Below are 22,668 nucleotides of genomic sequence, written 5' to 3' on the forward strand. Positions count from 1 at the left end.
TCATATTGATTTACCTGCCTCAATCTCAAAGATTAAACTCTTTTTGCCACTAATTGAGCACCTTTTCCACTTAAAGGGTCTTTAATTCCCATGCAGAGGATGGTACTTTAAGAACAAGTGACTATGCCTGATGTTAGGCCAGTGTTTGAGCTCTTTGCTGGACTGGGACTAAGGCCATCAGCTCCTTGCAAGACTGAGCACTAGAAAAACATTAAAAGAAAAGCCACAACAACAATGAAAAGTCAACTCACCATGCTTAACTCTGAATTTAAGTACTCACATTAAGAAGTCAGTCTCCCTGCATGTTCAGAAGGGCAGGGAAACTCATCCTTTCCTCTCAACTGATTTACACATGGTAGGTAAACTAGTTTCCCTACTTCAGCATTACACTGAGATGCCCCTCAGTGGGAAGTATTTGCTCCAACTGACCTTCTTGTTCAGAAAAATCTGTTAGATGGTGACATTATAGTGTGCTAGATCTAGCTAACCAGTGTTTGTACTCAATAAAAATACTGATTTATAAGGAAAATAAATGCCTTCAACAGAAATGGTGGTTAAAATACTTTATTTTTTATATCATAGAACATACTGCTGTTTACTTTAAATCACTTTAGAGTAAAGGCACACATTGTTAAAAATACTTCAAATTTACATCACATGTACAAATGCATAAAACAGATGTACATGTCACCAAAAAAATACAATATGGCTTCATAACGTTGAGGTGGGGCTGGGACAATTCAACATATGTTTAAATTTTACAGGATGCTGTTAACACCGAAAGGACTGATTAGAACAGAAAAGAATGGACCTAAAACACTGATTATGTTACATAAACAGCACAACACATTGAATATACAACATTGAGCATTTGTGTATGGATTCACAGGATTTTTAGGTCTGCAAATTCATCAGGCTTTCCAGTGCCACTGAGTAAACAGTGCATGCGTATGATCGGCCAGTTTGCAACAGTGGGAAAATAAATTGCAAATTCTCCGACCACAAACAGGCTCCTTGAAGAATCTGCTGATATGCTTTGTAAAAAAAAAAAAAAAAAAGTGAAACAATAGACTTAAGGTATTAACTGGAGAGAATAACTGAATAATGAACAGACAACTTACACAGTAATCACTTCTAGCTAAGAAGCATAAAACATTAAGTCTGCAAGAATGCTCCATGACAATCATTTAGCATTAGTCCCACCCAAGTTTAAGGCTCATATCTAAAATTTACCTTAGATTTGTTTTCCTTTGTGTAAAATTACCTGAGCACAGATATCAAAGATCTACAGAGCTTTTAAAATATCTGCAGATACCTTAAAAATCTGTAGATAACTTAAAGCAAAACATCAATATATTGAATTCTACCAGCTAAAAAATTCTCAAAAAAACAACGAACAAAACATTTTGGTAGGTCAGTAAAGCCAGGAGAAGAATGATCTTAAGCTTTTGCTTTCATCTTTTAAAAACGTACATAAAATGTAATGGAATTATTCAAATAGGACTGCTTAATTGTAAACAATACATTAAACCTTTAAAAAAAAAAGTATCAGGAATCAAAATTTGGGCAGCCAATCTAGTCTTCTATAAATTGTTTACAAATGCTGCATTTCCTCTTGCTAGAGATGGCTGGTGGTTTGTTAAGCACTGATAGATGGAAAATAAAAGGACCCGCCTCCACTGTATTCTGTGTTATCATTTACACTTTGTGTCCAAGAAGGGTGAATTGCTGCCATTCTCATTTCCTAAGGTTTATTCCCTGCACAACTGTAAGGCCCAGATCCAGAAAAGCACCAAGCATCATCTTAAGAGCTCTGCAGGATCGCGTTAGATTTAATAGGCTTAAAGATAAACATGCACTTAAATGATTTGCTACACTGGGACTCAAAATGTTTTCAAAGTGCAAGGCAGAAAAGCATCAGGTTGCATGGACAGACCAGCTCCCAGCAAAGTCAATGCCATCACAGCAAAGAGCATTAGACCCTCAATTTCATTAAAAAAAACTTGAAAGCCAACACTGCACAGAAGATCCATGTACATACTTGCAGCAAACAATAGACTGTATGGGATGATTTCCAAGACAAGCCTTTGGAAATATACCCTACTAAAAGCAGTTTGTTGATTTTATTGAACCAACTGAAAACACCACACACAAAACACATCACCTTTTCTTCCTCCTGCCTCACACACTGGTTCCTATCTTTCACTCCCAAAAGAAATTAATACAGATGAAAACTTCACTAAGCGATGAGCAACTGTATATGAGCCTGAGGAACAAATGGGACCCTTCCATTCAAATACATCTGGCTAAAACTTTGATATGACAGTTACAGTTCTTTGTGTTGTTGAACTGGGACTAGCTGATTGCAGAGGGCACTTTACAATCATTGACAATCCTGTATAAAGGGTAACAAAAATAATTCCAATTAAGTATGAACCTGGGATTCGGGGGGGGGGGGGGGGGAATCGATGATGGATGGCTGTCCTGGATAATTAAGAAGGAAAATCACAGCAGTTTGAAGTACCCATAATTCTATGTATAAATAGCAAGTAATCCAAATAAAATGCTACAGCTAGTTTGAACAACTAAACTGAACACTGTTTTTCTATTAAATAGATTAAAATATTCATCCACTGAGAAATTCCACTGATAAATAATTAAGATTTTCATGTATCAAAAGTGAGGGGCAGGTACTATCAATTCCAGACTTCTTGTCCCAATAATGAAAGGTCCAACAAACAAAAGTAAATTGTACAGTAGTTCTAGTCTCTTAAATTTACAATACTGAATCCAGCAGGATTTGGCTAAATAATACAGTTTAAATAAGCTAATCTAAAGGAACAGAGCGTCCTGTAAACATCTGACACAAACCACATTGCATTCTGATGGTGTGGCTATACCTTCTCTATGCAGGAGAACGACAATTCAACTGGTGGTGGTAACAAGGGATGCAATCTAAAGGCAACGTTCCTGTTCTTCAGTAAGGCTTGTAAAAAGTTTGAGCAGTGTACGTATGACAGCCTGTACAATTCTGAAATTTTTGGAAAGCTCTTAAGTTTAAAAAAAGCTTAAATGTTTTAAGTATAAAACACACATTGAGAAGATGTCCTTCTAAATCATGTGTAAAAGTGTCTGGCACCAGAAATGACCACTAGGTATTATTATACCCAAGGAAAAAAAGCAAAGAATCACTCAAGACAAGTGTCCCTGAACTTCAGAGCAGATGCAGCCAATTAGGTTACTTTGTGTTGTTCTGTTCCTCTGGTAAAGAAGTCATGAACATACACTCAGCTTAAGCTGTCTGTACTACATCATCTGTAACATATATTATATATACAGTATGTGTATATATATAATATATATTTTTGCATACATATTTCTTTTACCTCAATCTGGAATCATGTGGTTTCATACAACACACTCCCCAGGAATCAAACCTATTCATTAGATCATAGCTGGTGTAATTTTAGTATCAAATCTTTTATTATACAGTGATTCAGTGTTGCTCAGCATCAATCTGACTAGATTTTTCATCTCACTCTTCTTTCAGTCCAGTTCACATTTGTTGCCTCTATCACCCTTTTTCAGCCACCTTCTTCACATAGTGCCTCCACTCGATGTTCAATGCTGAGACCTTATTTCTGTCAGCTTCTGGAGATAGCTCTGTGCTGCTGGCATCGAGAGAATAAACTGAACTGTCCTTTGACCTATTCGGTAGCAGCCATATCCCATCAGTCCAAAAACTGTTGCTTTTATGACAAATTTGAAAATCTTACTTGAAGCTGATGGAGGAGGCACACTGAAGCAAAAGACATAAAACAATGTTAACACCTGCATAGCTGGAAAGAACAGGCATTTTCCAATCAAAATAAGGATCTTTTCTCCCCTCCCCCCTTACAGTGCAGGACACCTTCAGGTAACGGATGTGCCATGAATGAACAACATACTCTTTCATGTTCACAGCTATATCCAAATTAAAAAGTAACAATGACAACAATAATAAACAACAATAAAGCTTTTTCCACTTATGTATGATGCCACTCTTAATGGGTACGGACCTTGATTTGTCCATCACCCTACCAAAATAACCAAGGCAACATCAAGACTTCTTGAAGAACACTAGAAGTTAATATGATTTGTTGAACTGTTTATAATATTACTATGCATATCTCTGCACAGAGATAAAACTCAGCCTGTGTCCTGTGTTTCTTCTAAGTTCAACACCTGTACAGTCAACTGACTGTCATTCAGGGTAATGGAGGAACATAGTGCATTGATATTCTGGATAACGCGTGTCAGGACCTGGTCAGGTCTGTGTGGCCAGAAGGGGTAAGTCTGGAGCCAGGCTGGCTGGCCCCTGCATAGATTTGGGGTCTGTTTCAGCAAGGTATACCCCAGATGCCAGGCAGGCTTACCAGCCTAGCTGCAGCTCCCAGCATGAGTGTGTGGAGGCCAAGCCCCTGCAGCGCTCTCGGCCTCTGGAGCTCCGCAGGGGAGTGCGGACAAATCAGAGAGGCTTTGCAATGAAGCTGTCTCGGGTCCGGCAGGTATTGCTGGCTTAGAGGCCTTCTCAGAACCGCTTGGAAGTCTCTGCACTGCCACCTGGAACCAGGAGGGCAGAGGACAACAGGCACACCAGGTCTGCCTATGAACTTAGTGTATGAAGCAAACAGTTCAAAATAAAGCTGGCTTTGAAAGCACAGCCACATGCACACATAGCCCTGCACCTTCACTAAGAGGCCCTGCAGTACCTCAGCTGGCCCTGCACCCACAGTGTGCCTACACACCATCTGAGAGAGTCCTCTCGCAGGTGACCGAGAGGTCTCTGCATATCATTTCAAAGAAGTCACAAGTTCTCATTTATTTATACCTAGAGAATGTTTCTAATGTATTCAGAAGCAATCAGTTACACTAGTGCAAAAACACTATGGGCACACTCAAACCAGGTTAGATGCGCTGAGAAGAGGATACAACTAAACTGAGTTTAGATCCATGCGTTCAAGCTAGGACAAAGTTATTACTGGTAAGATTTTGCATATTAAGAGAACATACAGGAAGAGTTTTAAAAAAAAGCATACACATGGAACAAAGGATGGGGTAAAGGCATCCCTTTGCACCTTCTTACGTGCTTCTCTATTCTTTCTCAATTCCAGTCTCTCAGTGCAATTAAAAAAAAAAAACAATTCATACCAATCTGAAGCAAATAGTAAGGTCTGCTCAGAGTCAGATTCAACGTATGAACTTAAAAATTGGAAATCTGAGAAATGTATGTTTCTATCCAGATAATTTCCAAGATCACTTTCCAACCTGTAAAACCTAACTAAATGCCTGTTAACAGTCTTAAAAACTTTTCACTTTAGAAAGGCAACAACCACTAACACACAAAACCCCCTCATAACTCTGCTCTGCAACTGCAGTGCAACAGCATGAGAGGTAAACAGTTTAATGAGAAATGAGTCTCAAGTATAGTATTTTTATGAATGTTATTTGCCTCATACTATTTTAGAAAGTCAAGTTATGTAATAGTTATGTCTTATGAAAGATACTGGTAACCATTCCACTTAGTTATGGCACTGACACAGTAAAGACAATCAAGCCAAAGAGACTAAACTTTGATGAAAAAGATCCTCTATGTAAACTTGAAGACATATAGTCAGGCTTTCAGCTATTCAGTTCCGCGATGTCAATGATGCAGCCAGCATTAACCATACAATTATACGGATTTGGGCAACCTCATTTTACAGGTTATTTGCGAGGGTGCAGAGGAATATGGACATCTAGTTTGTGACTCCAGGTGAAAGACTTATAAATAGCTAGGCAGGGCTTCTGTACATTGCATTTTTGGATCCAGACACCAGAAGTCTCTCTAAATCATATTTTAGATGCTTAAATACACCATTTAGGTGGGGCACAGTCTCAGAAGTTTTTCAGAGTCTCTGAGGAGATAGATGATGTGCTTATATAAACAGTAAACAGATGTGATAAAATGAAGTGCCAGTATTTTAAAGGCTCTATTATCCTAAACCACCACAGACCAGTACTACCAGGTCATACTATAATCCTTCCTACACTTCTGAAGTCCCGACCATTTGGCTTTATAGGATACATGTAGTCTGAACATTTTGGTTCTTCAATTCCTTCTTTTACAAAGCACATAAATCTATTTTAATAGGTACTTTGGAGTGAGAGTTCACCAGATATGTGGCTTAAATCAGCCTATATTTAGGTATACTCATTAAAGCACGTTATTACTTATATGTATAGGTATAAACAGGCTATGAGCAACTGTGACAGTAAGCTTGCCAGAGCCAGCAATGTCCTGACACAACAAAAGCTTTGAATCCAACAGTTCATATTTACTTAAGCTAGACTGGAAGTCTTATTTTGTTTACACCATCTTCTACAGACCTCATTTGAATTCTCGTTTTAAAAGCCTTAGATGTGGATTTTTTTTTTTTTTTTTTTTTTGAGACAAGGGCACCCTCTCATCTCTACTTCCCTCGATATCCAACTATTTACTTTTTTTCCTTTGATATTTTATTTTCCTTTGCTGTAAGCACAATCTGCAAGCACTGCACAGCAAGTCAGCGAGCTGACAGGGCAGGGATGACACTAGTGATGCTTCTTCAAGCTGTGACAAACAACCAAAAAAACCCCATCCAAACCAATTATTGCTGTCTTTTAGCAAGAGAAGCTGTTATGTCAACACATAGGAAAGGATGACTGTTACCTCATTATTTCTTGGATGTTTAAGTCAGAGTTCCAGTTCTTTTCAATTCCAGGTACATGACCCATCCCAACAACACCAACTACAACAGCTGGGATATATTCTCTAGGTTCAGCTGAGAGAGATGGAGAGAAATGAACATATCAGTAAAAGAACTAATTTCAAGCTATAAATGAATAGGTAAAATGTGAGATAACAAAACTGAATTTTCCAAGAAGTAGTAGGGACTCTTACTACTAGATATTAAAACTGTTACATACCAGAAGTTAACACTCATCTCACCTACTGCCTGTTATGTTGAAAGTCTGAAAAAAAAAAATCAGCATGTTGTCTGGATTTTCAGGAAACATTTGTTTCAGAAGACAGACCTGGCCAGGGCTCATACTCCAGCCTCAGGGTGAGAGGCTCAGCAGATGCAAACTAAATTAATTTCTTTCCTTCCCAGGGTGGGTCATGTTTCTGTACTGCTTATCAGGAACAGCCCTGGTCTTTGCTGTCTCCTGAACGGAGACCTTTCTCCACCACTTTGAACAGTGGCAGCTGGCACACATCCAAATTGTGACAAGACCTGGGCTAACAAGCAGAATGAACAATCAGAGAACAGCGCTCAAAACCACACCTGCCTCTGTTAAGTTTACTGTTACAGACCGGGCCTCAGCAAGTAACAGCAAAACCTGAACCACTCGTGTCCAGCACCTAGCCAGTCACCACTACAACACATGCCAGCTCTCACCCTCCCATCTACCATCCAAACTCCACAACACCCAGCAGAAGTTAAGATATTGTTCCTGAAAGTTTTGGTATTACCCCTCCCCCCAGTGAAAAAATGGGACCACAACACAATAAAAATAATTCACTGAAAACTTTCTAAGTAACAGTAATCAGTCTGCTTTCCTCTGGGGAAAGTTACACATATATAAAATGTGAGTAAGTTCCACTGTCTTGCTTTAAATAGCCACCCTTGATTTTTCCAGGAATAAGTAAAATATTTGAAAAGCAGCCTCCCTGAAACAAAAGCAGAACTGTATTGAAAACACTAGAACTATTATACACATTTTTGAAATTGTTTCTTTGGACTTGTCTTTTCCCAGCCTATTCCATGGCTGCTGCAAATCAGAGCTGCAACTACAACAGAGGCAGAGCACAGCACCTCAGCAGAAAGGGCTGTCCACAGCACATCACATCCACTCCAACCTCCACCTGTACATTCCTGTCTGCTTCTGGGCAGGATTCAGAGATGATACCAGTTTAAAGCCCTGCCTGAAACTTAGTCCTGGAAGAAACTTCTATCCCTCTCAGAATATTCTGTGTGAAGTAAAGATAGAATAAAAAACTAAATGTGAAAGTTTCATTTGCAATCTTTTTGGAAGAGTTCACCCAGGCAAAGAGTCAGACAAAGGCTAGGAGCAAATCAGACCGAGTTTAGGAATATATCAGACCAAAATTTGAGTCCTGCAAATAGCGTCCAGGAATTTCTCTCTACTATGTCCCTACAATAGCAAATGATTTGGGCAATGGTGATGATGTGTTATTTCTGCTCATTTGAACTGTGGGGTTTTGTATTTTATTATGAATCTTAAGCATATCATATGCCCTTTTTTTTCCCCCCACCTCTTGTGAGCATGAATGCATAGAACACATTATATGTATATAATATAAATGCACAGCTTCTAAAAAAACCTGTCTCTGGCGTCATGTCTTGTTAATTAAGACAGAGACACATGACTGACAGTCAGGTAGTCCCTCACATTCTTGTCTTTTATGGTCCCATCTTCTGTTTGAGGTCCTTCATAATGCATATAAACCCCTTCCGGTTTCACAGGCATTTACTACACCAGTGTTCCAGAGACTGAGCTTTTAAGAAGGTAGATTTAAAGGAAGGAAAAAAAAAAAAAAAGAGCAGGGAAATTGCTAAACAATTCCTCTGGTGGCTTATGACCCAGACAGGACCAACAAAAACTAAATTTCCAGCCTGCTCTTTGGACCAAGTAACTGAATCCATCTGTGCCTCTTTCAGCCGTATCAACTGAGCTAACAGGAATACTGTGTGTTTGGACAAACTTTATGAAGGCATCATTGAGATAATATTATGCAAGGGAGATACAAGAACACAAGTGCAATCCTCTTGCTATTTTTTCAATCACAAGACAGCGCCAGAGGTCTGCACTGAAGTGATTACAAACAGTATCTTAAGACAACAAGTAAGAGGTAACCCATGCTTCAGTGTGCCTACATATAAGAAGAGCACCCAGATCACATACGGCAACAAAATAGCAAAGGCTAGAGAAATGCCATTATTCTTGCTGAAACATGCACAGTCACACATGGTCAAGCAAAACGCGTTCCTGAGCAGCTGGTGATGACAATGAATTTGGTGAGGTAATGAGCTAGGCAATGGCAGTCTAGGCTGTGATGTAATACCAGATACCTGCCTTTTGAGAAAGTTGTCAAGCTAATCAGTGTTTTCCAGTTTTAAACAGCAAAATGAGAAAGGAATCATAATTTGGAGTCTACTGCTCTATGAAAATTTTTTACTTCTATAGGTGGTTGCAACAGAAGAGTAATACCCCTTTTTAATTTTTAAGCACTGTAATCTTATGCAACATGTGACACACATGAACAGAACATCCCAGATTTCCTCAGAAGAACTGAACTTTAGACTAGTACACAAAGAACAACTTGCTGGTTATGATATCTGCTTTAAAAAAATTACTTTCTGAAGCTCGAGGTAGTTCTATCTGCTTTGCTGCTTGCTTCAGCATGTAGGTCAAGTAAATATCTCGCTCTGAGACAATTGTTCGATGAAGATCAGGAAATTCTCCAATCATTTCTGCCATCATCTGCTCCAGTAAATCCTTCTGTTTGCATTTCTCCACATCATCCTTACTGGAAGAAAGGTAAGTTTTCTCAGTATCTGTTACGCTTTTAAAGCCCAATACAGACAAACTAATGAATAAAAACAATTGGATATTATACACATTATTCACATAAAACCACACTCTACAGTTCTTCTCCCCCAGTTCTCCTCTTCAAAACCAAAACAAACTCCCTAAACCTGTAAAACTGGATACCTAACAATGCCTCTACAGTGAGGGAAAAGGGAAGAAGAGAGGTCACTTGCCTTTAGGCAGTGCAACTGGATTTTCACCCTTCCCAATTTGAAAGCTGACAACTCAACTGAGCAAAAGCACTAGGGCTTCAAAGGAAATAGTCATAATGGTGCCCCACTTTCTGTGTATATTAATAAGCTTAGAAGAAGCAACACACAGGAAGCAGGTCTGATCACTAAATGCAGAGGCTCTATTTAAACAACAAAAAAAGCACACCATAAGGCACAGTCTGAGTGGATGGAAAGAGTTCTGCAGGTTCCTAGCATCAATCACAGGTCTTCAGCAGGGAAGTCAAAGTTATAAATCAATTCCCTGAACAGAAGAATAGGAAACAGCAGGAAATAAACAAATAAAAACTGCAGGAGTACCTGTAACGAGTAATACTGTAAAATTGTAATATTTTTTATAGGTGCTGTTACCTTTCTGTTTGCACCCATGGCTGTGGTACAGTCATAGTTTGTGGCAACAGAATCACCTGCTTTGGCATCACTGTCTACTGAAGAATGATGCCAAACATTCTTTCTTTAGTTTCCAAGATCAAAAGGGCACTACAAACATCAACAGGGACAACCAAAAGGAGAAATGCACTGTCAGCTTTCAACAGGTCATAGAAAAGCTATCAAGACTGACACAAATTTGATGCTGAATTATTACTCCATTTTCTGTAAAATCTCATGTTGATGGCTGACTTTAAACACTTTCTCTTGTTCCAAAGATCTGCTCAGACAGAAGATTCGGTTCTCAAGCTGCCCTGATCCAGATGTGACTTAGCATAGCAGGCTCAAGTCCTTTGGAAATCTTAAGGAGGTATAAATTAGCACACCGAGGCCCTACTCACTTCTATTTGCAATACTCACACACAGTAGTGGGAAAAATTTTATTTTCAGCAAAAAATACAAAAATAATTTTAAAAAGCTTTTTCTTATGTACACTAGGAATTCTCCAGCATCAAATCTTTCACTTCACCTGGAAGTAATGTATCAAAAGACAAAGAAAGAGCTGAAACATGATCTGAAAGCCAGCTTTCTTTTCAAAAATACAGATTATTGCAGGGTAGTTTGTATACTTATTCTTCTCACTAACTTCAAGTTTCAGTGCATCAGGCTGGGTATGAGGACTTCCAGCTCGTACTAAAGTCAACCTGAAGAACTGAACAAATCACCTGACAGACATATGAGATGCTTATTCATACCTGATTGGGTCAGATAAGAAGCAAAGGCCCCAGGCAAGCTTGACTTTTTGCCAGAAAGAAAGTGCAGCAATTGCTCTCTTAAATGTAACAGGGATGGGTCGGTCTCCAAGATGGAATTTACAGAAAGGTACTTTACTGGCCTGAAAGAGAAGATACAAATGACTAGTCAGCATTGTATACTGCAGCACAGTACATCTTTATTAAGCGAACATCTTATTGTGTTATATAAGGTATCTTAAAAAAGAGCAAGTAGTGTACTTCAACATCCAAAAATATTCTGGCTTTGCAGTAAATAATTTAAAAAATACTACTTCTTAAAGGAAAACATCAACTACAAGATGCAGCAGGTATTACAGTAAAAACATGTATTGCCACTCTCTTTAGGTCACTTTTACCTAAGCAGAGAGCTCCTACTTATGACTAAAGGTGAACAGATGGGACTCAGTATCTATCTGGGTCTGAATAAAGTCTAAGGTGAAGCAACTGTTGTCATTTTACCTAGGATTTGTCAGGATCAGTAACCTTTGTCACGGTTCATCATGGTAAAGTATATTCAAGAAGCATCTTATGAAACAAGAACTGAAAGAGGGTAGATTTAGATTAGGTATTAGGAAGAAATTCCTTACTGTGAGCGTGGTGACAAGTTGTGGTTGCCCCCTCCTGGAAGCGTTCAAGGCCAGGCTGGATGGGGCTTTGAGCAACCTGATCTAGTGGAAGGTGTCCCTGCCCATGGCAGGGGGGTTGGAACTAGAAGATCATTAAGGTCCCTTCCAACCCAAACCATTCTATGATTCTATTCTATGAACTGATGCCAGATACCATACAACAATGTGAGGTAAGACTTTGCTGCAGCTTAGACTGACAGATTTTAGCACAGTACAGAATTTCTAGAAAATTTTCCTATGCATAACATGTTTAGAACAGGACAGAGCTAATATATTTTTTCTTTCCCAGTTCGAATGTGAAACCTTAAAAAGTTTCACTCTGGTCCAGAATGCTCAGGAAAATAAGCCTTGAAACAGTCTTCTTTTTATTAAGGATAAAAACACCAAATTATTCCAGATTCTTTAACAGCTATGTTAGCTCAGATTTCCTTACTGTACCTAATTTATATGAAAATAGCATGTCATTTCATGCTATTTTCAACATTTCACCTACAGTGAAAGTAGTGTCTCAGTATTCCCAGACAAAAAAAGAGTGGCTGTGATACACAGTAGAAGTCCAGTTACTATTTCTTCCCAGTATCACAGCTGGTAGTAGTACAAAAGGGAATGTTAAAAGACCAGACAGGACTAACAGACCAGTCAGATATTTCACTTCCCCAAAGGCTCTTCTAGATGAATGTGTTAGATCTCATTAATGCTTTAGAGTTGGTTTTCACAGCCTGAAACCCTGACACTGCCAACAGTGGGACCAGGATCCATATTCAGAATTCAAAAATAATTATTGAACAAAAACAAAATAAATAAATTATTAACAAAGTGAAAACAGATTCCATCAGAAATATCATCAGGAAAAACCCTTACCATCTGAAGCCTTTTTGGAGTTGCTTTAGTGACACTTAGGGCCACAAACCTCTGTACTTTTGAGTACACTTTGAAGCTGAAGATGATTCTTACTACTTCATACGCTTCAGCACAAGTATGGCGAGAGTGCTCTTTTCTAGTCCCTAACAAATGGTTTTATTTAGTTTGACTCTGGGAGCAAAAGGCTAGTAATTTGACCTCAGAAAAACCATTTCAAGTTCGCACCTCTTTGAAAGCCTCCCTGAATTCTCCTCCTGGGGCCATTCCCAGCTGTTCTGTGATGTGAGCAGAAACCTTCAGAAGCAGCATTTGCATCAATCCAGACATGACTCCATTCTGGCAGAAGAGGGAGAAAAACATTAAAAAAGAAAATCAACAAGCTGTGTGGATTTCTCAGAAGAATACACTGTTCTGACATGAAAAAAAAAAACAAAACACATTCATTATCTTAGTGAAGAAATAGCACTGAAGCTACCTTTTGGAGCCAATTCACTGATCAATACAGCTCTTTTATTTCAGTTTACAAGTTGTGAAGTAGCTTTTCACTTCAGTGTGCAGCCAAAGCTTTTTCCCTTTCAACAAAAATGTATGACAGAGTTAAGAAAAGAAAGGAGGGCAGCCAGACTTACTTCAGTCTGTGTTTACTCCATCTGCTTGAAGAAAGTGTCTGAATAACTGATTGGTAAAACAGCTCATACTGTGCATTTTTCTTAATCTATTTGGTTACAAAAAAAAGGGACCACAAGAGCAAATTCTATTGAATGTGCAGTGAACACCAATTATGGAGATACTGAAAGGGAAATAGCTAGTGGGCTAATCAAACACTTACACAATCCTGGGAAACACTAGGCTGGGGACTGGTTAGGTTAACAGATGCAGAAACACAGAATCTAGTGTTGTGCAAGAAATTGCTGTGCATGACTTCAGCACATAAGACCTTAGAAAAGACCTCACAGTCCTGAGTATGACTCACTCCCACAAGCAAACTGAAGGCCTCTCCTTGCTAGTACTTTTTGAACAGACACCTAAAATCAAGACTCTTCTTTTTAAAAAGAAAAAAAATTCTCCCATCTACACTTAGACAAAACTTCCCTTCCCTATCCTTTTAGAAAAAAAGGAATGAAAAAAACATCTCAAAAAAATCCATCCAGAGCTGTTCCTTCTGTCCAGGTCTGGCCATCCTCAACCAGTTATTTTCACAACTGAGACTCTACCTGTCCCCACCTGTAACCTGTACCTTTGTTATGCATCTCCTCCAATTTGGCATCACTCCATAACGCTACTAAAAGGGATATTCCCCCTTCCCTCGCCAAAGGCTAATTTCCTGCTACATCACCAGCTTCACACAACTGAAGATACGGTTACATGGGATAGCTTTTAATATAACTGCTTGAAGTTACCAGAGGAAGGTCCTGGTCTCCATTCCTTGCTCCCAGGGCCATACTGAAATGACCCACCCTGTGCCAGATCTGATGCTCGTGTGACCTCTCCAAAGGCTGTAGGCAGTTTCTGCAGTTAAGTCACGGAGGACCAGAACTGGCAAAAGAAAGGGGCTCTTTTCAAAGCCAATTGATTATCTGTATCATGGTACAAACTAGCAAGCATGGCAGAAAGACAGGGTGCTGGTCTCCTGGTGAGAGAGAAGGAAGAAAGAGCAGTGAGAAAAAGGGTTTTCAGCATCCTTGAGATCTAGTTCAAAAGCCTGGGGGACAAGGGTTTCCAGAAGTTCAGAAAACATGCCCACAAATAAAGAAAACTAGGATAATGCAGCCTGAGGTTATTTGCTGGCTGATCTCCCTTCAGGATTGAAGTTGCATTTTTACACTATGACAGAAAGATTCATTCTGCTGGCTAACAGAGGAATGCATCTTTGAAGTGTGCAGAGTCATCTGTGCTCTTAACCTGCATGAAACTCAGTGCCTGCCATATTTACTCAGCATCAAGGAGATAAAAGGTGACAAGCAGCCATATGTAGCAGCAACCAGCAACAACTGTCCAGCCAGATACTGTTAGGGGATAAAGAGCAAAATGTAGGAAGAATGATGGGAGCAAAACAGTAAAAGAGGTTATTATCAATACCAGATAATTCAATGTCAGATAAAGGAAAGCTGACCACAAAAGAACATTAAATCCTGAGTGGCTGGCAATAATTTCACTGGTTAGATGCAACAGCCATGAACACAAAGCAATGCACAAGTAGAAACTTAACTGCACAGGCAGAGGGATGCAGAGCTATTAACACACAGGAGAGAGAAAGCAAAATACCAATTTTATCAGCCCAATGTTCAATAGCAGTCAGAAAGCAAGAAGAGTAAGAGGGATTACCAGGAAAGGAAGAAAACAGAAACATCAATGCACTGCTGTATAATCTTTAGCAGACTCCTGTCTTTAAAACAAGATACTTGAACTAGAAAAATGTGCAAAGAAATACCAAACATATGAGAAGAGATTAAACACATTAAATACTCATGAGGCTTGGGAGAGGATGACTGAGGAAAATAAACTCTATCAGACACCATGACTAGCATGGAGACAGTGAAAAGGACAGGAAGAGAGAGGAATACCCAGGCTGCAGGTTCTAATGCCTTTCCCCAGGCATCTGTTATTGGTAGCTGCCAGAGGGCTTCCAAAGCAGATAGATCTTCCACTAGACTCAGCACAAAACCGCTTATACTACATATGGGAACGTAGCCTAAGGAAGGGGCCTTGAGGCTACTCTTTGACTGTGTAACGAGTCACAGATCCAGCACTAACTAGCAGGACTGCAGGCAGAAACAAAGTGTTTGTATTTCAGTTCTCTGGATTTCTTTTAAAAACCCTAATTCCCATGGATGCAGCCCTGTGCAAACACAGTCTTGCCACCTGGCTGTGGTGCTATGCTGCAAGCACACTGAGGTTAGACTTTAAAGCACAAGTGAAGGCAGCAAGTGACAGTAGCCTGCTCCTGTCCATGTGGATGTGCCTATCACCTACCAATTTGCATTATATCCATTTTATTTAACAGCACATTTCTGTAGGTTACCTAAACATGGAGGGCTGTATTACATAGTGCAAAACCAGAGCTTTTTCACTGGCCAGAAACGTTAAAAAAACCCCAGCATTACAATATTCCTGCACAGGTAACTTCAGCCTAAAGGAGTAGATTAAAAAAAGTGAGGTTGAGCTAAGATTTTTCTGCCACCGGCCCACTTTCTCTTCTGCCCCAGAACAAGGTTTTCTCAGCTCCTCCTCTGTGTCAGGATCAGCAATCATACAGTCACATAGGGACATGACACAGCTAAAAAGCAAGGCCTGTTCAAACTAACATGGGGCCATAGTATGGACACAGAAGGGACAATGGAAACAGGAGGCCAAGGGAAAAGGTAAGACAAAACCTGTCTTACCAGTTTGGTTTAAGCCAACTATTACTGTACATCTTCAGGTAATCTGCATTAGGGCCACATACCAGTCTGCACTGTGTTGCTTTGCTTAATGGAAACCAAACAGGTAGTTCTCTGCAAACAATTGTAAGAGTTTCAAAATTCAAGGAGAAAGCCTGTTTATAACCTGCAACAGTTGCTTGATAAGCTGTGCATACCGGTGACCCACTGCAAGTGTGTAAGTTTCATATTAGCACTGCCCAGTTTCCAACTTCAATTACAAGCAATGAAATGCAATTTTTTACTGCTTAATATTTATACAGGTGATTATAAAAAGACAAGTTTTCATTTTCTAATTTGATACTCAAGGATGAAAGCTACAAGCAGTTTTGACTTTTGGTGTAAGGGTCTGAATGCACATTTCAATGTGATAGGACAACTGAAGTATGACAGAGCAACTTACCATCTGGTTTGATTTTTATGAGAGAAAAAAAACAAAGACACTATAATTTAGTATGAGACAGTTGGACTGTTTTTCCTGATTTTCCCTATATAACCCATGCTGCTACTGAATCAAAGAGGAAAGGTTGGGTTGGGGTTTTTTTTCATTGAGACTATAGACAAATATATTATTTAAAAGGCACAATGTCCAAATTTTATTATTTGCATTATCCCTGGTGACAAAAGAGACTAAGACTGAGCTGTAAAAATAGGAAGGATCTTTGTATTATTCTCTGGCTTTGGAGCCAACAGTCTGTGTTTCCTACTGTCTGCACACAAGATCACTTCAAGCCCTGGTAGGAAGTGCTAATTACAAGGCTGCCAACACGAATTTACATCACAGAGAAAAGAAGTCCTTTTCATTGTCCTTTTCCTCTTAACAGAGAAGGACAGCAAAACCTGTTGCGTTTAGGTTTGATATTAAAAAAAAAAAAGGTGTCTGTGCCTGTTTATGAGGTCAAAAGTCCCCCAGCTATGCTGCTCTGGTTGTTGTGAACATGCATTCTTCTGACTACATGCATCAGAACAATCCACCTTACCTAAAATAAACAGATGGATATAGTAATTCATGCAATATGCAAGTGTTTTGCAACGTTGCTTCCTTTGATAGGACATAAATAAAGAAAACAGGAAAGACACATTATTGCCTAACTCTTGAGTCAGAAAGTGGGCGGTAAGACACTATGTGCATGCACATACACACACAAGTAGACGAGCCCCTAGCCACTGCAAACGCTTCTGCATGAATGCTGATTATATTCTTACGAGGGGTGCAATCCTTGAAATTCCCCAATTACATCAATAAAACGTTTCCAATATATAATTACTACACAACTAAAATAACAATCTGTGAATTTGTTCATTCAACTGGACACTGGAAACTTTTTCTGTTGACCTCATACTGCCATTCTCATCAAATGACCTATCATTTTTAAGTCAGCTTTGTGCTGTTTCACTGTGCCTAGATAAACTTACTTAAATACAGGCTAACTGAGTGAAACTTAAAAAATACAGGACAACACTTGTTTTGTGCACACATCCCAGACAGTGTCAAATTGCTGGAGTAGTTATAATTTGAACAAATCCTACACTTTTCAGCCCAAATTTTTCAAAAACCTCCCTCAAGGACTACTGTCAATTAGCAACTACTCAAAAGACAAGTGGATGAGAATTAAAAAGAAAGAGCAACACACTAGTATGAAGAAGGAATGCAACTAAACAGACAGACAATACCAAAATTAAGTGTTCCCTAAATAACTGTGATAGAGATGCAGACTGCAGGAATAAAAATATTTTTTAAATATACAATTACAAAGTTAGACTTCTGTCCTGCAAATGGGGAAACTGTTAAACCCAGGAGGATTTCTGCTGAGGTCAACAACTGCCCAAACAATTCTGCTGTGGAACAGAAGCCCTCAATACTCCAGCTGAACAAAGTAAAACCAAACCTAACTTTGCCACTGTAATGGTACTCTCACCTAGGTGAACAGTATTAGGTTTCCAGCTGGTGGGAACACTGGTTTTGGTTGCAACTTGACAAATTGTTCTTAACACAAACCTTCCATTCTCACTGTGGGAATCATACCTGCTTTATAGCTTGTTGAAGTTTTTCCAGATTTATTTCTTTGGCTTCTTTAAGTAATGTCTTTTCATCCATCTTTAACATAGAAACTCTGTACTGACATAGTTCCACCACAACTACATCAGGCTGCACTTCTTGTATTGTCTGAAAAAGATGAAGTTATTTACAGCAGTTTAGGAAGGATTAAACAGAAATGCAGCCAATACCAATACTTTCATGAGAAAAGGGACTTAATAAAAGCACATTCCAGCAATCATTTTCAATTAAAAGAACAGTGAAAGGGTAAATAAGACTTCTCCAAATAGAATCATAGAATCACAGAATCATTCACGTTGGAAGAGACCCTTGGGATCATCAAGTCTAACCATCAGCCCTACTCTACAAAGTTCTCCCCTACACCATATCCCCCAGCATCTCATCTAAACGACCCTTAAACACATCCAGGGATGGTGACGCCACCACCTCCCTGGGCAGCCTATTCCACTGTCTGACCACTCTTTCTGTGAAAAATGTTTTCCTAATGTCCAGTCTGAACCTCCCCTGTTGCAGTTTAAAGCCATTCCCCCTTGTTCTGTCACTAATCACCTGTGAGAAGAGACCAGCACCAACCTCTCTACAATGTCCTTTCAGGCAGTTGTAGAGAGTGATGAGGTCTCCCCTCAGCCTTTTCTTCCTCAAACTTAACAGTCCCAGCTCCTTCAATCGCTCCTCATAGGATTTGTTCTCCAGGCCCTTCACCAGCTTCGTTGCCCTCCTCTGCACTCGCTCCAGCACCTCGATATCCCTTTTGTGTTGAGGTGCCCAAAACTGGACACAATACTCAATCTGTGGCCTCACCAGTGCAGAGTACAGGGGGACTATCACCTCCCTACTTCTGCTGGTCACACTAGTTCTAATACAAGTCAGGATGCCATTGTCTCTCTTGGCCACCTGGGCACACTGCTGGCTCATGTTAATCTGCTTGTCAATTAGAACCCCCAGATCCTTCTCTTCCAGACAGCTCTCCAGCCACACCTCCCCAAGCCTGTAGCGATGCATGGGGTTGTTGTGGCCCAAGTGCAGGACCTGGCACTTGGCCTTGTTGAAGCTCATCCTGTTAACATTGGCCCACCGATCCAACCTATCCAAGTCTCTCTGCAGTGCCTCCCTATCTTCATGCAGATCAACACTCCCGCTTAACTTGGTGTCAGCTGTGAATTTACTGATAATGCACTCTATGTCCTTATCAAGATCATCAATAAAGATGTTGAACAGAAATGGTCCCAACACCGAGCCCTGAGGAACACCACTTGTGACTGGCCTCCAGCTGGATTTAGCTCCATTGACCACCACTCTCTGGGACCATCCAGCCAGCCAGTGCTTGACCCAGCAGACCGTTCGCTCATCCAGGCCATGGGCAGCCAGTTTTTCTATGAGAATCCTATGGGGAACTGTGTCAAATGCTTTTCGAAAATCCAAGTAGATAATATCCACCGTTTTTCCCTCGTCCAATAGTCAGGTCAGCTTGTCATAGAAGGAGATCAGGTTTGTCAGGCAGGACCTGCCCTTCATAAACCCATGCTGACTAGGTCTGATCCCCTGGTTGTCCATTATATGACTTTTAATGGCACCCGAGATGACCTGCTCCATGACCTTCCCTGGCACTGAGGTCAGACTGACAGGTCTATAGTTTCCTGGCTCCTTCTTTCTGTCTTTCTTGTAGATGGGTGTCACATTTGCCACCCTCCAGTCCAATGGGACCTCCCCAGTTAGCCATGATTTCAGGTAAATCATGGAAAGCAGCTTGGCGAGCACATCTGCCAACTCTTTCAGCACCCTTGGGTGTAACCCATCCGGTCCCACAGACTTGTGTGCATCCAAGTGGTGTAGCAGGTCTCTGACCACCTCCTCTTCAACTGTGCTGACCTCAATCTGCTTCCCCTCCCCATCTCCCAGCTCATGAGGCTGGGTGTCCAGGGAGCAGCCAGTTCCACTGCTAAAGACTGAGGTAAAGTAGGCGTTGAGCACCTCAGCCTTTTCCTCATCCTTAGTTACCATGTTTCCCTCTGCATCCAGTAAAGGAGGGAGATTTTCCCTAATACTCCTTTTGCTGTTAACGAATTTATAGAAACATTTTTTATTATCCTTAACAGCTGTAGCCAAGTTGAGCTCTAGCTGTCCTTTGGCTCTCCTGATGCTCTCCCTGCATAACTTCACTACATCTTTATAGTCTTCATGAGAGACCTGGCCCCTCTTCCAAAGACAATAGATTCTCCTTTTGTTCTTGAGATCCAGCCAAAGGTCCCTGTTTAGCCAGGCCGGTCTCCTTCCCCACCTGCTTGTTTTTCGGCACATGGGAACAGCCTGCTCCTGTGCCTTTAAGACTTTGCTCTTGAAGTATGTCCAGCCTTCCTATGTATCGAGAAAAACATTAAGGAAGATGACGGCAAAATGCTTTAGTTATGGGATGTTTTGGGACAGGAAGATGGAGAACACGTTGTGCTGGGGAGGGGGAGAAGAAAAAACTTAATGTTAAACTTTCCACATTCACAAAGTTCCTTTGACCACGCTCTGCAATCATTTGCAATCTTAGTTAGAATAAGCTTTGTAAGAATTAGGGTTGATGATTCTGGCACAAGATTTCCACCTGCTAGGTCCTGGAAAATAAAGCCACTCAGAACTGCAGACTTTTTATGAGGTACAGTATGAAATAGTTCTTACTTTCACTAGAGCTTCGGACCTATTTGCATCTTGAGAATGGAATCCAAGTTTGGGCTGGCATGGTTTTACAGCTTAGTATTATACATCCCAGGCACACTGAAGCTGTAAACTGCAGTTTCTGTTCTAGGCTTTGCATCTTCTCAGCATCATACATCACAGTGAGTATGCAACCACAGTATGCACTGTTGATGTGATGCTGTATCATGACAGGCAACATAAGCTTCACTAGTGAGACTTCTACTTTTAACGCTGGCACCACTGTATCTACATTTGTTGTTTAGGGACAAGTAAAAATATTTGAGATGGGACAGCAATGTATTGCATCAAAAAACTATTAAGATAATATGTGTGCCTCTTAGTTCACCCCACAGCACTCTTAGCCCTCCAACAGCTAACAAGAAAAAACAAGTGTCTGAAGATTACAGCACAGAATCAAGCAAGAGAGCTGGACTTCATTGTACCTAACACTAAGCTGACAACATTATAAACATGCTGCTGAAGGGCTCCCACTCCGTATTTACCTTCACTACATCCTTTTTGCTGCTGTCACTGAAGTGGGCTGTTCCAACCACATATACTTTAGAACCATCCTCGGTGTCAAGTTCAGTCACAGTGCTTGGTAATGTAGGCTTTTTCTGCCTCTTCTTCATCTTCATCTCCAGGAGAATTTTAAATGCATCTGCATCAGCTATAAATGTAAATAAAAACAGAAAACAAAAGCACACGTGACTATAAAGTGCAGGTAAATAAAACAGAAAATAAAAATGTTCACCACTAAACAGCAGAGCAGAGCTAAAAGGCCATTGATTTACCACTGTAATCTTACATTCAATTCTGAGGCTACATCATTGAGAGTGCCACCAGTGGAGAGGATGCCTCCAAGCATGGGTCTCAGTCCAGGTTTCCTACCCTGTGGACACTGGGACAGGTTGTCCACGCAGTTCAGTAAGGGAAAGAGAGAAGCTGTGTGGCAGGTGAGGTGGATAGAGAAGCAAAGAATACTTAGAAAAGGTATACACTAAATTGAAAAAAAAAAAAAAAAGCATTTTTTAAAATTCTAGAACAAAAGCGCTCCCTTTTGGGATTTTATCTGTATAAATGATAGCAACACATGTACGCTGGTGTGATGCGCTGGTAAAGTCACCTGCACATACTGGCACATATAGGATATCTACAGTACCAATCTTAGCCTTTTCTGAGATTAACACACCAGGGATCAGTATACATTTGAAAATTAAACCTTAAGAGGTATTCAGGTCAGGAGACCCATCATTCTTCCCTAGTTTCAACAACAAACTATCTAAGATCAAAATGGTACAATGTGAGTTTAGCCCATCTATGTCAAGTTTGACACGGAAAATAGTAAGATCTATCAGTTCCATCACAGTTGCTTGTTAAATGCCAGAAAGCCTCATTAACTGAGATAGAGAAGCTTCAGTTTTACATCAATGGGAAATATAGTAACTTTGAATGAGTCATCTTTAAACTGTAATGCATCTTAGGGAAACAAAAAAAGCATCAAGTAGGAAAGTAGAGTTTTGTTTCCAACCAACTCTCTTTCTCTGGCAAGCTGCTGCACAAGTTAGCAGAGGTCTCAAGTGGTCCAGAAGCCTGGAACAGGATCATAATCCCAGGAAAAAAAAAAGGTTAGTGAACAGTTTGTAGGCAGGATGTCAAAGATGCAGATAAATTACAGCCTCCTACCATACATTAATTTGTTTCATGAATCTGGTTTTACTGTGTGGCTATGGCCCCAGATCTGTCCCACAAATACTTATCTCACAAGATTGTATGCCAAAAAACCCAAAACAGAAGCCACCCTCCAACATCCTCCTTAGCATTTTAGCAGCCTACTACAGTCAATACCCAAGAATGTGGTGTGTTGCAATCAGTATGGTCTGATCTAAGACCATGCTGCTGTCAAAACAGATAGTGATGCTAGGGAGGGAGTGGGGAAAACATTGCTGTAAA

At 40.2% G+C, this 22,668-nt stretch overlaps 1 protein-coding gene across 5 annotated transcripts in view; it reads right to left on the reverse strand.

Annotated features, from left to right (window-relative positions):
* Nucleotides 1-548: 548 nt before the first annotated feature.
* The window catches only part of TRABD (TraB domain containing), a 37,290-nt gene continuing 15,170 nt past the window's right edge, over nt 549-22,668 (reverse strand). For 2 of the 5 annotated variants that reach the window (XM_074827683.1, XM_074827684.1), the window contains exons 4-10: nt 21,219-21,385; nt 18,001-18,141; nt 12,781-12,891; nt 11,030-11,169; nt 9,441-9,613; nt 6,731-6,842; nt 549-3,799 (exon numbers count right to left, since the gene is read on the reverse strand). In XM_074827683.1, coding sequence (XP_074683784.1) covers nt 3,622-3,799; nt 6,731-6,842; nt 9,441-9,613; nt 11,030-11,169; nt 12,781-12,891; nt 18,001-18,141; nt 21,219-21,385 — 1,022 coding nt within the window. In that variant the 3' untranslated portion in view covers nt 549-3,621. Of the gene's footprint in view, nt 3,800-6,730; nt 6,843-9,440; nt 9,614-11,029; nt 11,170-12,780; nt 12,892-18,000; nt 18,142-21,218; nt 21,386-21,523; nt 22,348-22,668 lie in introns of those variants that run through there. The other 3 variants (XM_074827686.1, XM_074827687.1, XM_074827685.1) reach the window with 3 other exon arrangements.

Source organism: Strix aluco, chromosome 5 (assembly GCF_031877795.1).
Source record: "Strix aluco isolate bStrAlu1 chromosome 5, bStrAlu1.hap1, whole genome shotgun sequence".
Classification (NCBI taxonomy): Eukaryota; Metazoa; Chordata; class Aves; order Strigiformes; family Strigidae; genus Strix; species Strix aluco.